The sequence below is a fragment of the Uloborus diversus genome, chromosome 6, assembly GCF_026930045.1.
Source record: "Uloborus diversus isolate 005 chromosome 6, Udiv.v.3.1, whole genome shotgun sequence".
In the NCBI taxonomy this organism is placed as follows: domain Eukaryota; kingdom Metazoa; phylum Arthropoda; class Arachnida; order Araneae; family Uloboridae; genus Uloborus; species Uloborus diversus.
Genome location: NC_072736.1, coordinates 105,157,781 through 105,175,648, shown reverse-complemented (window position 1 = coordinate 105,175,648; position 17,868 = coordinate 105,157,781). Strand labels below are relative to the sequence as shown.

General features: G+C 30.4%; 1 protein-coding gene across 1 annotated transcript in view; it reads left to right on the top strand.

The window, feature by feature from the left end:
- LOC129224033 (sterol regulatory element-binding protein cleavage-activating protein-like) overlaps positions 1-17,868 on the top strand; it is a 55,016-nt gene that overhangs the window by 9,859 nt on the left and 27,289 nt on the right. The window contains exons 6-16 of the mRNA XM_054858430.1: positions 282-358; positions 3,070-3,184; positions 3,318-3,508; positions 5,190-5,316; positions 5,843-5,955; positions 6,803-6,897; positions 7,064-7,162; positions 8,070-8,170; positions 10,550-10,709; positions 12,265-12,355; positions 14,074-14,281. Of these exons, the coding sequence (XP_054714405.1) occupies positions 282-358; positions 3,070-3,184; positions 3,318-3,508; positions 5,190-5,316; positions 5,843-5,955; positions 6,803-6,897; positions 7,064-7,162; positions 8,070-8,170; positions 10,550-10,709; positions 12,265-12,355; positions 14,074-14,281 (1,377 nt within the window). The remainder of the gene's footprint in view (positions 1-281; positions 359-3,069; positions 3,185-3,317; positions 3,509-5,189; positions 5,317-5,842; positions 5,956-6,802; positions 6,898-7,063; positions 7,163-8,069; positions 8,171-10,549; positions 10,710-12,264; positions 12,356-14,073; positions 14,282-17,868) is intronic.

Here is a 17,868-nt window from a genome sequence, read left to right as displayed (position 1 = left end):
CAACCTTTTTAAAAACTTTGGGAAATCGTACAAATTAATTTAATTCAAAATATTTCAGTTCTGTCAACACTTTGCACTTGTATTGATGCATCATTCTTACTTTTGGGCAGTCTTAATTTAATTTAAGTTACTTAGATTGGAGAAGAAGTGTTCACATAGAAGTTTTACTGATGGACAATTCCAAAGTTGGCAAGTATGAATGTGTTATCTGGTTTTTCTGAAAAAAGGTTTTGAATAACTGTCATCATAACAATTTATCAATATCTTTTAATTCTTTATAGCTTTAAAGGAGATCCAGATATCATTAGAAAAATATTTGATCAGAGGGATTCATCTGTTGATAGTTCAAGCTTCAGAGGTACTATTGTTGCTAGCTGATATTTTTTATTTATATCATTAATGTTTTGATTGGAAGTGTAGATATTAGTCTTACATTGATGTGTATTAAATGCAAGTATTGATTGTCTCATGCCTTTAATGGACTGAAGGAGCAAGTAAAATTGTACAGCATATTTTTTCCCCTCTTAAAACTCCTGTTATATTTTCTATTTGTTATCCGTGTCTTTCGTGATTACACAATGAATCTTATGTTTCTAAGTCTGAACTTAACATTTCATAAGCCTCATTTCTTATAGAGTGTATATAATCACAAACTAATGTGCAGTAATTATTTTTTTTTTTATAAATCTTTAGGAGTTGCATATTATGTCTATTTTCAAGGTTTTTTTTTTTTTTTTTTTTTTTTTTGTGGGTTTTTGAAACAACAGTGCCATTTCGTTTTTTGGCAAAATAAACTTTTTTTTCTGAATTTGAAAATAATAATTATAAATATAAATTTGAATAAAAAAGCCATTATTAAAATAAATTATTCTATATATAGGAGTAAAGTTTAAACATGGCTATGAAATAGATGATTGCTTTTACTGGTGTTGACGAAAAAGGCTGCCTAGCCTGGCATGAATTATTTTAGAAAGAGTGAACATATTGGCATTTAAGTTGCTTTTCAATCTTTTTAGGCATTTTATAAATTTTATTTTTATTTGCTTTGAGATTTAAAATTTCTACAAATATTAACGATTTGTATGGATACAAGAACTAAACAAAGAAACTTGTCTGCGAAAAATTAAATATCAGTAAGCTGGCTGACATAATGATAAAAAATAAGATGTTTCCTGTAAAGGCCAGTTCACATTTATTTGGACACATATGCATTTTATAGTATTTATTTCTGACTTATAAATGCTCCTTTCAGTTGAATAAAATCATACACTCTATTAGGCATAAAATTGGTAAGGTTATGTAAGCATAATGGACCAATTTGTACTGTCTAATCTAACAGATATAGCTATGTAATCTAACAGGCCAACTCTCCTGCTTTTGGTAGGATACTCTGGCTTTGATGTTCTATCTCCGGCTTTAATTTTCAAGGAATCAAAAAGTTGACAAACTTTCTTTGTCTAAAGCAGAGTCAAGCCTTTTTCTTTTGCATTCATTTTAGCAGTGAAAATTTAGAAAACCTTATAACTGTTAGCCAAAAATTTGAACGCTATATTTTTGAAAAACTTCAAAGGCAGATGCTTAAACCATAGATTCTCAACCTTTCAGGCTCTATACTCTCCCTTACAGTATTTACATGAGGTCACGCCCCCCCCCCCTTTGTGATAATATGAGTAATAGAATACAAAACTGGTTAAGATAATAGAAGCCAATAATTAAGTAAAAAGCTAGATCATTTGATACACACAATTCAACATTGTTACACAAAACCTTATTTTGAACATAATATTATTAAAACATAAACTAAACCTACTGGCATAGAAATAAATTTTTTTGAGCTGATATAGGCGAGGTTGGCGTACACATCAGTCACTTTCTCAGCATAAATGAGAGTGCTGACACTGGTCTTTAATATTCAAATGTGACCACAAAATTACTGTTATCTTTACTGTAACAGTAATTAAGTGCATAAAAGATGCATAAAAGACGAAATAAAATATTTCGTCTTTTATGCACTCTTGCTTCCCTTGAAACTTGTCTATGCGCACTTGGAAGCTGCATTTCCCAGGCTAAGAACAACTGCTTTAAACGAACATTAACACAACCAACAACACATTTAAACAAATATTTTGTTTGCAAAGGGCTTTTGCTAGCTACTATTTAAAGCAAGATTTGATTTAACCATTTGTTTGCTTTTCTCATGGATTAAGTTTGCTATGATTTTTGTCTAAGACTTTAAGATTATGAAAGTTAACAATTTTGTACTAGTATTTATTTGGTTCCTAGGTATAAATTTTTTTCCTGTTTTTTTGTTTTGTTTCTCCCATTTTTCCATTTTGGAACGTTGGCAAGTTTGATAATGTAATAGCTTTTAAATCATGTAGAGAAATATTTTGCTTACTTTGAGCATAGAACATCCAAGCCATCATACATGTAACTTAAACAATTCAGCATTTAGTTCATGTAAAAATATATATTACACAAGTTATGCAAAGAATTTCCTGAATTTTCATTCTCCATGCATGGCTTCTCCTCATATTACTTAAACATATCTTAACATTGAAATAAAAGCTGCTGAAATTGTGCTTCTGAAGGAATTTACTTGCCACCCTGAAAGGATTTCCGAAGTAAAACTGCCATAATTTTGTCAGAAAAGTGTTTTGTATTCGTGTGGAAGGCATATGTAAAATTCAAAGTGGGTGTAACTCTACCAAATAAATCAATTATCTTTGCTAACTTTAATTTACTGGTGTAGGAAATTTTTTTTTCCCAAAATAGGGTTTTGAAATGTAAGCAAAATGTTTTATTCTCAAAAGAGATAAAACTGGAGCAAGAAGGACTCTAACTTTTGCTGTTTGGAAATATTTAAAATCTTTAATTTTTTGATGAAATTTCATTAATTAAAATGTGCCACAAGACATTGCCTTTATAAATCCCAATGATAGTTTTGAATAACATTGTGGTGCAATTCTTTATTACAAAATCTAGAAAATTATAGTTCACTTATAAAAAAATATCAAATTGCTGTAAATGTCTTACAATTTAGTTTCACTATTTTTTATTTGCTTTTAGATGTATTATTTGGTGTTCCATTCAAAGAGACTGGAATCAAGCGACTGTTTGTACGTAACAGACCAAGAATAATAACTTATGCTTTCACAATTGTGTTTCAAACTTATAATGCTAAGTAAGTACTTTAATGCCTTCTACGTTTTTATTTTGAGTCATTTAACATTTTGGTTTAATCGTAACTTATAACTTCAGTCAATTTATCATTTCGATGTTGTAAAGGAATTTTCTTTCTTTCTTTTTTGATCTAGTTTCCTACAAAGTCTTGCTGAAAAAATTCATGAGAAGTTTCCCACCAATCCATATCCAGAAAACGTCACGTATGACCCAAGTGAAGGCAATATTGTGCACGTTCAGTTTCAAGATCTCCACACTTTGCTTGAATTTGTGCCTTTAGTTATAGCTTACGTCATACTATTCCTTTATATATATTTTTCTGTTTGTAAGTATCAATGTCATACTTTACATTTTATTTCGAGGAACAATATTTAGTTTATTCTAAAGATACAGCATTTAACCCGGGTGTAGTCGTGGATCTTCATATTACGTTAGTGCTCTCGTTTCGGTCTTCTCACCACCCTAGCGATCCGTGAGACGAAAAAGAATTTTGAATGATTTCTTTTAGTTTTGGCTTCAGCTAATAGAATAGATACCATTTATTAACTGAACTATGTGATGACGAACAATACTGCTGAAAGAAATTAACTGTTGGGGAGCTGACTTATTTGTCGCCCTTATGGTCTAAATGACCAACATACATTTCCGAAAGCTATGCTACCTTGAAATACAGAAAGAAATTCTCAGAGTTCTATGTGAGGGTTGGAAAGTTACTCAAGGTCAGCTACACTGATGGGCCCCATTATCAATATAAGGGGTTGTGGGATAGAGCTAATACGAGGGCTGTTTTTTTTTCCACTTCCGATCGTGCTGCTAGACGGCAGGGCGAACAGCGTCGGCCAGCAATGCGCGGCAGTCAACTGCTCACCTCTCCCACTACAACCTCACTCGTTTTCGGACGTCCGACGCCATTACCAGTTTATCTAGCGACGCATAAACATGGCTTCCATGATAGAATCTCCCGCCAAGTGTGAGATTCACCATAGAATGAAATGAGTATACGGTGAAAGCTTTATGAGTGACAGTGTAGTGCGTGATTGGTGTAGGAAATTTAAAGGTGTACGAGGTGACATTCATGATGAAGGGGTCAAGGACGAAAGTAGGTCACAAACGAAGACTCGTTGATCGAGTTGACCAAACTGTAAGAAGACATCGGAGGTGTACGATTACGGACCTATCCGATCAGTTTCCTGAGATTTCTAGGTCAGCCCTATCCACTATTATAACTGACAAGTTAGGCTACAAAAAACGCCGTGAAAACTCATCTCAAATCGGTGGCGGCAAACTTCTATGAAGAAGGTATTAAGAAGCTTGTACCAAGGTATGAAAAATGCCTCAATTTAAATGGCAATTATGTTCAAAAATAACTAATAATGTACTTAACTTTTGATAATAAATTCATTTAATTACTCTCTCTAGTTTTATTTTTATACCACATCAGAATTTGATAAAAAAAACAGCCCTCTTATATGACAACATGCGATGAATAGACCAATATGCATCTACATAGGGGTTAATAAGTGTTCGCAACTTCTTTTAAGATTGTTTGATTAGTTGTAAAATTGTTATAATTAAAGTGAAGAAAAAAATTCTGGACTAATTTATTTCATGTGAAGTTGGTACTCCACTCCAAAATGAATGTTAGTGTTTCTTCATTCAGCTCTTTAGACTCATTACCCATGACCTATTTATTTATGCTAGGGATTTCTGATAACCTTTTCTGGCTAACTTTTGTAAACTTTTTTTTTTGAAGTTTTTTAATAGTTATGAAATTATTAAAATAAAAGAAAAGAATTTGATTTTATTAGTATTAAAAAAAATAAAAAATTATTTGTTATGAATTGCTATTTTGTGTCTTGTAGCATAAAAAGTTGTATACTTTCAAGGATAGAGTTATCTTTTTTTTTTTCAAAGTTCTCACTTTTACTGTTGTGTATGTTAGTATAATAAGTGATATTTTGAAGAAGTTCAGAACTGTTGCTCTAGATATGTTTTTTATTCATTAGGTAAAATTGAACTTGTAAAATCTAAGTGGGCATTAGCCATAAGTGCTGTCATGACAGTTGTAATGTCACTCCTTATGTCTGTTGGCCTTTGCCTTTGGTTTGGCTTAAATCCTACTCTGAGTGGGAGGTAATGTGTTTATTTTTGTTATTTTTATTTGTTGCTGACTATTTCAAATATTGCTATTAGTTTTGCTTTAAAAAAACACTATTTTTCTTATTGATATTTAAATTTTTTTGGAATTTAAATGATTTAATCTGCTTGTTGTTGAATTGTATATGTATATATCGTCGCCTCTGAGCAACACTAAGATATCTACTGTTGCTCTGAGGCGACGATATTTAGGAACAGTATATTAGTTAAAAAGTGAAGTGTAAACCAAGAAATAATTTATTTCTCATTATCAATCTCAGTTATGGATACATATTATTTAGGTCTTACTTATGGTCATTCTTATTACTTATTATTAGTTTTTTTTCTGTAAATGCAAGTTTCACTTAAAGGCTAACATTTTTAAAAATATGTATTTCTTTCAGATTTCTTTCTTTTTTTTTTTGGTCAAGTCTTGCAAAAAAAAAAAAAAAAAAAAAATGTTTTTTCTTATTTTTTTTTACCACAATTTTTTAGTTATTTATTTTGACATTTTATTTTCTAGTGAAATTTTGCCATACCTTATTGTTGTTATTGGTTTAGAAAACATGCTAGTCCTTACAAAATCTGTTGTTTCTACTCCTATGCATTTGGATGTCAAACTAAGAATCGCACAAGGTAATTTTTTTAAAAATATTGTTATTATTAATTTTTTAACAATAAAAACAGCTCTTCTATCCCCAAATTTGCAAATACTTGCCCCCCCCCCCTTTTTTTACATAGATAAAAAATTTCAGAAATTTCTTGATTTTTTGTGTGTATTACCTTAATTTGTTCGTTTTTTTTTTTTTTTGTATACCATTTCTTTGAACTTTTCATTTCTTGAAGTTCTACTATGATTTTTACGTATATTCTCTTTTATGTTTTTTTTTATTTAAAATTTAAATTCATGCATTCTTTCCTTTTTCTTTTAACTTGTTCTGTTATTTTGCATTCGCAGCTGCATTGTTCTGCGATTTAGAAAGCTTTAAATACGTAAGGAAATAATAAATATTTGATGAATTTTTAGCCCTTGAACTTAATATTCGCTGGCAAGAAAGGATTAAAAATTTGAAGATTGATTTCTTTCAACCTTCTACTTTTGCAGGGAATATTTGTAAAAATCGTGAAAAAGGGTTTAGAATAGTAAATTGGTTCAAACAAAAAAAGAGAGAGAAAAAAGGAGATAATAAATAATTCTCAGGTTGTGTGTATTTCAAATGAGCTAATTTTGTAATCTAAACTACTTTTCAATTTTTTTTTTGTTCAATCCTTTTACAGTGTAATAAGCTTTTTATTTATTATTTTTTTTAGAAAGTAGGGACGTAGCAACTACTTTTTGAAAGTAGTTTGTGGTTGCTACATTTGGAAGAATGTAGTTGTAGTTTTATTTTTCTATAAAAAATGTAGTTTTTCCAACCACTGGTTCTGACATGCCTTATTTATTCATTATTCTGGGCATAAAAAAAACTCTCTTTTCCCTCAGGCCTCAGTAGAGAAGGTTGGTCCATGACGAAAAATTTACTCACAGAACTTGCATTGCTTATGGTTGCATTTCTTACTTTTGTTCCAAAAATTCAAGTAAGTTGTTCATGTTGAAAATTTGCTTCATTTAAAACTTTTACCTCAAATATTTTATTTCCTGATAAATATAAACAGTTTGATTTATTGATCAAAATCCTGTCAAGCATCATTTTTATCATTTATTTATTTTTTGGCTGAGGTACAAAAATGTCTTTTCTTTTAGGAATTTTGTTTGTTTGCTGTTGTTGGCCTTTTAACAGATTTCTTTCTTCAGTTGGTGTTTTTTGCAACTTTTTTATCCGTAGACATTAGAAGGATGGAAGTAAGATAATTTTCTTCTTATGATATGAAACATGTGTTATGTTATATAGACATTAATTTTATTGAAAATGTATTAAATGAAGAGTTCATGCATATATCAAATCGTCTGAAAGAACAATTGAATTAAGGTATATATTTTCAGAGAAGAGTTCAAAGTTAATAATACAAAAAAAAAAAAAAAAAAAAATCAGTTAACACTGTGTGTAGAAGGATTTCAGAATGAAGATTTTTATTAATCTCATGAAGAATAGGAATTTTCTCTGTTAGTTTGGCCTAGATTTTAATAATTATTAATTATGAGGAAACATTTCAAGCTGATTATGTAGTTTAAAGTTGAAGTACAGAGCTAAGTGTGTTGCTGTAGAATCAAAGCACTATCATATAAATCTGAATAAATTTGAATTACTTGCCCCCCCCCCCTGCTCTTCCCTTGGACTTTTAAATGTAAAAACAAGTTCTGGAGACTATGGAGCTCCTGCACTTATTTTCTTCAAAATTGAGCCAGGGCAGTTCCCTATTTCAAAAAATGTATATTATTTAAAATGTTTTTTTTTCTTTTTCAATTAAAAAAAAATGTGTGCTTCTGAAATTACTGCACATCAGAATGTTTACTTTATTGTGGTTAACATTTAAAAAGGGGAGGAGGGGGTGATTAAATTCTTGGTGTTCCACTGCTTTCAATCAAAATAATTTTCATTCTGTCTTAAACTGTGGGAAGGTAATGGAAGATTTCTTTTTTTTTGTGACTTTTTGCAGTTGCAATTATTGTATTAATGTACTGTTTTAATCGTTAATCTCATATTAACTAATTTATGTTTTCAGTGCGAGGAAGTCTAGTCAAAATCAAACATCAATCAATAAGTGAATATCATTTTAAGAATAATAAATTGTCTTTTCTATATTTTTAGATCACTGATTTACAAAGAAATTGCATTCGTGAAGTGTCAAACATTAGAACTAACCAAAATACCAAAACTGGAGGTAGCAGCGTGAGAAACTTTGAGCCAAGGTAAAACTTCGATGCTTTTTTTAAAAAGAAAAGAAAAAAAAAAAACTTGAATTTTATTTGTTTTTGCTTGTGCCCAATGCATTGTATTCAGTACAAATGCCTTGCATGCAGATATAAGTAGCTATTTACAAAAAACTGATTATACTTGTAATAAGAAATTAACTATTATTTCATTAGAGATTATTATTTTATTAACTAACTGTGTGCTTCATTTGAATGTCCAAATCCTTTTCATTCTGCTGAATTTTCAATCTGTAAATGTGAGCAATTCCCAGGAACTGTTAAAATTGAATCTCTAATACATTGAATTTTGATAATGTCTAATAAAAAAAATAATAAACTCTAACATATTCTAACATTGAACATTTGCATCTCCGAAAATTACATGCTGTGTTAAAGATCAGTCTTTTTGCATCCAATTTTTTAAGTTAGAAGCTGCTGTAATATATGCTGCCTGATATCATATTACTTTATTTTTATTTTAATATATATAGTTTTTAATCTCAAATGTGAGCTGTTATTAAATTATGGGTGTTAGCACTTTTAAAGAAAATACCAAGCTTAAGAGGGACAAGCATTTAGTTCAATGTGAATAAATATCTTTGTGCAACAATTGATCAAGCACAAATTAGCAACTGATGGCAGACAAGTTGACTTCATATCCATAAGCTTTCACCTGTATTTTACTTTTCCTTCGCCATCAAGGAGGACATTAACACGTCAGCTGCAGAGCTGGTTTATGGAGAGTGATTCGTCTCCCAGGATAAATGCTGACGAGTGAGGAAAAGCATTCCCTGAATGTTACATCCGTGATTGCCCGCGGCTGCGACTTGTACCCGCGTCATGGCACAGATCACTTTGCACCCGCTGTACTAGGGTCCCTACCAGGTATTCGAGCGCACCACAAAGGGGTGATCCTAAAAATTGGTCTAAAAAATGTCAGGGTGTCCATCAATAGAGTGAAGTCCTGCTACTCACTCAATGATGAGCAAGCTAAAAAAAAGGATCCAGAAACCATTCCCAGGCTCTCCCAAGCTTAAACTCTCCAACTGACTCAGGGTCGGCCTCGACGAACCATAGTAATAAGCTCCGTGGTATCCTCATTACTCTAGGATGCATTACACGTTCAGATCGCCACGTCTGGTTTAAAACACCGAAAATTGGAGCAATTTACTACTCAGGGGGGTATTGTTGTGGCAGACTGAATGGACGTGAGAGAAAAGGACATGTGGCGGCTTAGCAAATTGAAGTGAAGTGAGATTGATAGAACATAATAATTATACTGTAAATACGAGAAGGGTACCATTGCTGCTGTTGATGTGTTGATAATTAAATTAAGTAATACACTGCTCGATATTGAATGCAACACCTAGAAGAAGTGGTCAGAAAGTGATGAAATTTGGAAAAAAGACAGAGACAGCAAGGAATAATAAATGATCTTAATTTCAAAATGATAGGCAGAATACAAAACGAGAACAGCATCAGCCCAGTAGGATGTAGGACCACCCCTGACAGTGATACACAAAGAAACACGTCTAGGCATAGAGTCAATAACGGTGGCGTATGGTGTCATTCCCTTTCAATCATTTGCCACAGTTCGTCTTTTGAATGAGGCAGGGACAGAGTCTGCAAACGGTGTCCAATCACATCCCACACATGTTCGATTGGTGACAGGTCAGGAGAGTATGGTGGCCAGGGACAGTCGTAAATTTAAATTTTTATTTTTAATTTATTTGTTTATTTATTGAGTTTTCTTCATAATACATACGCTTATTCTTTATTGATAAGTGCTGTTATGCAAAAATGCAAAACATTTCTATGTTTTGTGTATATTTTAACTGTTTGTAGAAAAAAAAAACATCAATACAGCCAAGTTTTTAAGAAAAAAAAAATTTAACGTATTAGTTACTCATTTTAGCCTTTTTTTTCTTTTTGGTTTATCCACAATTTTTTTTTTTTTTATCCGCGGCACTTCTACCATCCCATTCCACGAATAATCGGAAGTTCAAATCGGGACTCAAATACAGTTAACTCCAGATTTTTACATCTACACTCTTTGTGCATGTAAACAAATATCCAGGACAGTTTTTTCAGAAAAATTTTCATCCGTTATACATTTTTGCATAACCTAACTTGATCTGTTTGTACAATCTGCTGCGTATGTGTATAATCTGTTTCTCAGTTTTAAGCAATTGTTCTTTAACTCTTAAATACTGCTTTGTGTGTAGCTAGATTTTAAATGTATGTGAGTATTGTCAAGTTTTGAAAAATTTTGTGTACACTAATATAATTTTTTACCTCATTGTCACTTGCCTGTTTTTTAGAGACAGATCCTGTATGTTCATTTTCAAGAAAGTCACTTTTCAAATTTCTTCCTAGATTAATTCCTGTATCCAATGGATACAGGGGCAACAAGTCAACTAATTATTCAACAAAAATATTTGCTCCACCGGCTACTCCAATTCTTGTTAAATTGCCTAAAAGGATGAAATTCATATATTTCTGGGCCAGAACTAGAATGGTACAAAGAGGATTAATGGTAAGTTTTTTTCTTTTTTTTGACCCTAATGTTTTTAAAAACGTTCCGATTTATAAATTCTGTTTTATAACTAATTAAAATCCTGCTTTTAGATTTTCAGAATTTTTTTTTGCTCAAATAATTCCACTGGTGAAATGATAAAATAATGTGTATAATAGTTAATTTACTTAAAAAAAATTGATATCTATTAACACAGTATCAAAAATAAATAAAAAAAAAAAATTAAAATAAAATAACAAATAAAATAAATAAACAAAATAAATTAAGAAAGAAAACCTAAAATTTTCTTAAACGAGAAGTTAAAATCAGTTTTACTTTGAATTTTAAAATTTAATTATTGGAAAAAAAATCCTTTTTGTTTCAACATAAAATTCTACTTTTAAAATTTTTTGAGCAAATAGTTGTTAAGTTATAAATGTTTTATACAACTTTGAATGTGTTTTTTATTCTTTTTAAAAAATGTTTTCTTACTTTAAATTTCATTCAATGATAGAAGTTAATTCTTAGACATAAAAACTGGCATAATACATAATATTACTTTTTAGGTGCTGAGATTAATACTGATTTAAGTTGTAAACATTAGATCTAGTTGAGACTAACAATTTTGCAAAATTAATCTTTTTATGTCCTAAAAATATATCATTTTCAGTTTTTTAAACTAAACTGGTATCATCTACAAAGCAGGTAGAAAACATTGGCTTAGAAGATGATTATATCAAAAGAATAAGCATTTAAGGTAATTGTGTTTGTTAAAGCTAATTTAGTATTTTGTGCAGGGTTTGTATTTAATTCTAATTTTGTTGATGGTTTCCTTTTGCAATTAAGATTTTTGTCAAAGTTAATTTTGGCAACCCAAAATGCTCTCTAAACAGGCACTTGATATTACGAGGCTGCTTGCACACACTCCTTTGTTCCAAATTGCCAAAATGCTGCTCATTCTGTTTGCGCTCATCGTGAAATAATCAGCTCATTTAAAATTTTTGGCTACCTTTTTTTCTATCTCATTGTTTTGAAATTTACTAGCAGTTACTGCTGTTACACAAAGTGATGTTAAATATTATGTCACAAAGTGGTGTAACATTTTCGGGAACAACCGTGTTGATGTTGATGATGCTAAAGGCGAAGGTAAACCACTGACATTAATCAACTACTGCTGCTTAAAGGGGGATCTCCATTTATAGCCCATACTTTGCACCCAGTGACTTTCATGTTCCTAGTTTGAGAGAAACTTTAAAAGCAAACTTAACTTTTGAAGTCAAAGCTGTAATCCAACAATAGTTACGAGATGTTAAATAAAGATTTTTGCAAGAGATATGAAACATGTGCATTGCTTCGATAAAATATTTAAACAAAAGATGCCATTGAATCAGAAAATTATTTTTGTTTATGAACTCCAATGTACAAATAAAATTATTGCACAAGTTTAACTTTTTTTTTGCCTTCAAGCAGTGAAGGTAACTTTTTGATTATCTTTACCCTAGTACTATTTAATGATTTCTTCACTTTCTGTTTCAATTATACACTTTGCAATAGTCATTTTAAACTTTTTTTTCAGTTTTGTCTAGTTATGTGGATTTGTGTTCTTGCTTACAGTTCTGGAATTGTAGAAAGATATACTGGAAGCACAATCTCTGCTTCAAGCACAGGTACACACCTCTCAATTTTGCTTACACTTATATCAGCACACATAGTCTAAATATTTTTTATGGTTGATTTATGAGAATATTTCAAGATGCATTTGCTCTTTAGCAAATATATTGAAAACATACCAAATGAAGGGAGAGGGGAAGGAAAGTTCTTTTTGGTTGCAAAAACTAATTGTATTCTCTATGCATTGAAATTTTAGTTTACTAAAATAATTTTTTCTCATTAAAGTATGACACATGTTGTAAAACTACCTATATTTATACAAGCTAACATTTATGGAATAGAATGAGTAGAAATTAATAGTTTTAGTGAAAATTTTAAAATAAGTTCTTTTATATTAGTCATACTGTGAATTTATTATTTGAATTTACTTTTATTTTTTCAGATTGTGGAGTAATATTTATTTTATGGAAAGATAAATGGATTAGAAGAGTTTTTGAATTATTTAAAACTATTTCTTTGAAAATAAGTGATTTTTTTTTTCATGTTTCTGATTTGTATAACCAGCTTGCAAAATTATTGTGAAAATATGATAATATATATGAATGAAAACACAAAAATAAATAGGTTAAACATTGCATTTAAAAAAAATTAAGGTCCTCTGCGACTCTGATAGAACTGCAGGTCTCTTAGTATAGTTCCTAAAAATAATCAACACTTTTTTACATTATTTACATTTTGGTTTCTAAATTTTTTTTTCCAACCAAATCTGCTCCTGAATCTCTTTTTTTTTCTTTTACCAACTGTAAATTGTCACATGATTTTAAAAACAATCAGACATTCAAAACATTTAATCTTCCATAAACAGTATTTTAAATTTCAAAATGTTTAATATTTTTATATTTCAGGTCAATATAAAGGAGTACAAGTTTAGTCATATTGTTTTTTGTTAGAAAATTTAGTGCATAGTATCACTATTTTAAAAATTTCAATTTTCAAATCATCAAGTTAAACTTGGCTTCTTGGAATGTTGAAGTTACAAACACTTTAGGACTGTTCTTTATTGACAGTCATGCCAGCTAGTAGAAATTCATGGCATACAGTGACATTACATGCCATTCCAAGAAAATTCAACATTTTTTTAATCTTAAACTTTCAATTGACCTTTTTTTTTACTGTGTAGCTGTTTTAGTATCAAAGCATAAATCTAAGTTTTATTACTGGTAATAATGATTTTGGAAAACTGCATTGTTTGTGTATGCAACAAAGGTTTTGCATTTCAAATATGGTAAAAATCTCTACATTAAAAAGCATATAATAAAATGAATACATACTACCAGAGCTAGTTTTACTATCAAATGTTTTTTTTTTTTAATCACTCCTTTCGTGTGTATACTTTAATATACTTACTAGGTTTGGCAATATGACTTGAAACCAATGAATCTGGCATATTTTGGCCACCAAATCTCTCCACTTTTATTTTAATGTTTATTTTATGGATAATTTAATTTAATTTGAAAAGAGTCTTGCACCAATCATTTCATATTATCGGTACTGCACTGTACTTTCATCCAAATTCCATTCAGGTTTCTTATTGAAAAATTTTGTTTCTGCTTGTTATGAGGCTGAGGTTATATTCATATTTATTTTGAAAAATATAAAAACTGTTATATTTTTGGTTTTATAAATATAAATTTATGTTCATTGTATGATTAGTTTCTATTTTGTTTTCCTACATATTTATTTAAAACCCTTCTTTTTTTATTCGATAATGTAGAGAACTCTACTCAAAATTCTGCAAAAATAAATACAACAACTGCTGTAGTTGAAAATGAACACTGGAACTGCAGTGACCAAATTGTAAAGGAATTCTCAAGAAATATTGATATTCGTTTGAAACATCAGGTTTTAAACAATTGGCAGTCTTTACATACTCAGCATTGGACTACTTTATTTGGCTACTATAACATATCATTATCTGGAAGGTAAGTGCATCAAATTTGAAAAAAAATATTTAAAAAAAAAGTCACACTCAAATATTCTTTTTAAAATTTTGCATCATTTAAATGTTCATTATGATCAGATATTTTAATTGTAGTTACAGCAAATTTATTTTTTATTCTTAAAAATAATTTAATCACTTGATGTACTGCCATTTTTTTCACTTTTAGTAATGAAATTTAAATGCACAGTCTGTGACACTATTGTTCTATAACAAATATTGTTTTGCTGAATATTTTAAAGTTCAGCTGTCAAATACTCAATAATACATTTTCTAATAATAGTGAATGTTGTTAAAATTAAATGTTTAGAAGAGCTCAAATTTTCAAGCACAAATTTCAGCACATGTTTAATGTACCCTATTTACATTTTGTTCCTTGAAAACTTTTATTTTAAAAACATGAGGTCATCTGTAAAAAACAACAGAACTGGTTTCGAACATAAAAATTAGAGCATTTTATAAATTCACTCTGCTAGTTATACTACTGGTCAATACAGTGTATTCATAATGCATGTTTTAAGACATAATGTATGTCACATTTTTCATCCAATACACATTTCAAAATACTAAATTTTTTAAGTACATTTCTGTTGTGTAGAAATGAAATTCTTTAGAGGAATTTAAATAACTCAAATGTGCTCGATTGTTTAAAAAGTTTTTGTTTTAAACTTAAGCAACAATAATTGATTAGTTTTTTTTAATACAAAATAAAACTAGTCTTGTTTTCCCCCAAAAGGTTAGAGTAAAAAATTTTGAGAAAAGTTTTTCTGTCCTAATTTGATCTGTAAGCAAAATTTTTTAGGGAAGTGTCCTTTGCTTTTGGCTATGAAGGTAGCCTTGCAATGGCGTCCTTAAAACGGGTGTCTTCTGGGACAGTAATTTGTGGTGTTAATCCTCTCACCCCTCCCTTGCAAAAAAGAAACATTTTTGTGAGTTTTGGATTTTTTTATGTAGTGTGACATAAGTTTAAGTTATTAGACACTAAAAATTAAACATAAATTATGACGGCATGGTGTGATTATAACATTTTATTTATGAATTAGAAATGCAGCACTGCATACTTTATTTCATGAATAATGCTCCAAGAAAGATACACATATACAGACAGTATGAAGAAACTTTTATTTACAAGAATGCATACTAAAGTGAATGCATGCTAGTGTTACCAAATAGAAATTAGAAATATATAAAATCACAGATAACTATACGATATAAATTACAATTTATCACAGTGATGAACTAATAATTAAATATAAAATATACTATGTTTAATAGATTAAATATAATAAAAGGAATATTTCAGACTCTAAGTACAGTAGGAGCAGCTTAATGTGATCACTTTGGGACAAACACAATTTGATATAAATAACCGACTGATAACAATAACCGGAAAAATTCCAGGAAACACAAAATAATAATTGTTTTTTCATTTAAGAAGCATTTCTTTTTGCAACCGCAAATAAAAATTACAACGACTCAACCAGTAGCGGCGACTCAAAGGGGGGAGGGGGCGACGGCCCCTGTATTTTTTTCATCATCAAAGATTGCCTGAACTTTCTTAAGATTTTAATTTGAAACAACTTCTGGGGAGATCACCCTAGCATCATCAACGATAGATCAAAATTGCATTTTTTAGACTTTGGTTTCGAAAAATTTCCAGGGGCGAACCCACAAACATGCTCTTTCCTTCTCGTAACTTTAAAGATGGCCTATGTGCTATCTAGGTTCCAATTTCGGAATATTTTTCCAGGAAGAGAACCCACTTGCATCATGCTTCTTATGTCAGTAAAAATATGTAAAAATGCATTTTTGCATTTTTAAGACTCCAATTACGGAACAAATTCGGGGGTAGACCTCCGAATTTTCCTTTGAAGTCACCAAAGAAAGTCTAAAATTGAGTTTTCAAGCTTTTATCAGTTCCAAAGGAGAACCTCCAAACTCATTCTTTCCTCATTAAGTCATTCAAAGATGTCCTGAAATAGCGGTTTTGAAATGATTCAACTTTGAAAAATTTTCGAGAGAGAACCCCAGCACGACTTGCTCTTAGTTTGCTAAAAATTTCCTAAATTTTCACTTTTAAGTCACCAGAAGTCGTCAGTTTCCAGATTTATTTTGGGAAGTTACCTTATTTACATCACCAAAGACAACCTAAACGTTTCTTTTAATACTGCAGCTTCGAAATTTTTTTGGAAAAGAGTTTCTGAAGCCTTGAGTCACCGAAAGATAGCCAAAAGTGAAATCTTCGGCTTCCAAAATTTTTTTGAATCCACACTTATAATCTCCAATTGCCGCCTCTGGACTCAACTAAACACAGTTTAAATTATGAATAACCAAATTAGTAGAATGGAAATATCTTAAGCATACAAGGGAAAACTAAAATATGCAATTTTGAAACACATAGTAATAGGTGAAATAAAATATGACTATTTACTCACACATCCTTTTCCCTGATTTGTAAACCACAGTTTCAAAGCAGATTCAATTACCAGCATGGTATGCTTGTTGTTTCAATTTTCATTTAGCTTTTTCTTTGCTTTCAATCTCGTCTTGATTCTTTAGGAACTTACAAAGTAATGGCTGAGAAACTTTTAACTGTGCTGAAGCATTTCTTTAACTCATCATGGGTAAACTGTCGAAGCATTTTAAAAAGTTAACCTCTTAACTGCGTAGCCCGAGCTGAGCTCGGGGTGAGGTTTATGTACCTTTAACTGTGTAGCCCGAGCCCCTTGAGTAGGGGCAGTGGACTTTCCTGCAGTACTCGAAGCAACTAACCGCGGGTGTCTTAAGATAAATTCCGAAAAAAGGAGCAACCGCGAGTAGGTGGAGAGTCAGTTGTCGATCTAATTTGTTTCCGCTCACTGGACAGGCGCACGTGTTCGAGAGCTATGAGTAAGTTCATCCTAACGCTGCTTGAAATGGATGTGTACTCAGAAATTGTGTATTTTTAGATTGAAATTAGGTACTAAAAATGAATATTCTCGCAAAATGCTGAAAATGAAGTTTTCATTATAATTAATTATCAAATACAAAAAGATCTGAATTAGAAATCTTAGTCTGAAATAAATATAGAAGTATAACTAGCGTCCCAGCATAAAATCTTTATTAATCTGTTCAAATATAAATAACCTGTCAATTATACTTTTCAAAAATATCATAAATTTAATCTCTCTTATAAAATGAAAGTTCATGGTACTAGCGTCCCTAGGAACTCTAAGTGACACTATTGTCCGATGGAATATGAACTTAATCTAATAATGTGGGATATTTCATGTATCTCTTTTTTTTTTATTATTAATTCTTTTCAATTTTTTGCGTTAAATCCGGAATTGAGAGGAATATTTTCTTGTCACACAACACAGTTCCGTAAAATTAAATTTTTAATATTTGCAAAAAAGATCATGCTTACAAGTGGTTTAAAATAATGAAATAAAAGCACCATTTTGGTTTTAAAAAAATGCAAAGTCCCCCCCCCCCCCCAAAAAAAATGCTGTCATCTGTTTTGGAGTTACAAGCCCGTTTTTCAAAGCAAAAAGATACAAGCTTATTGGTATAAAATGCATACTTTTCCAT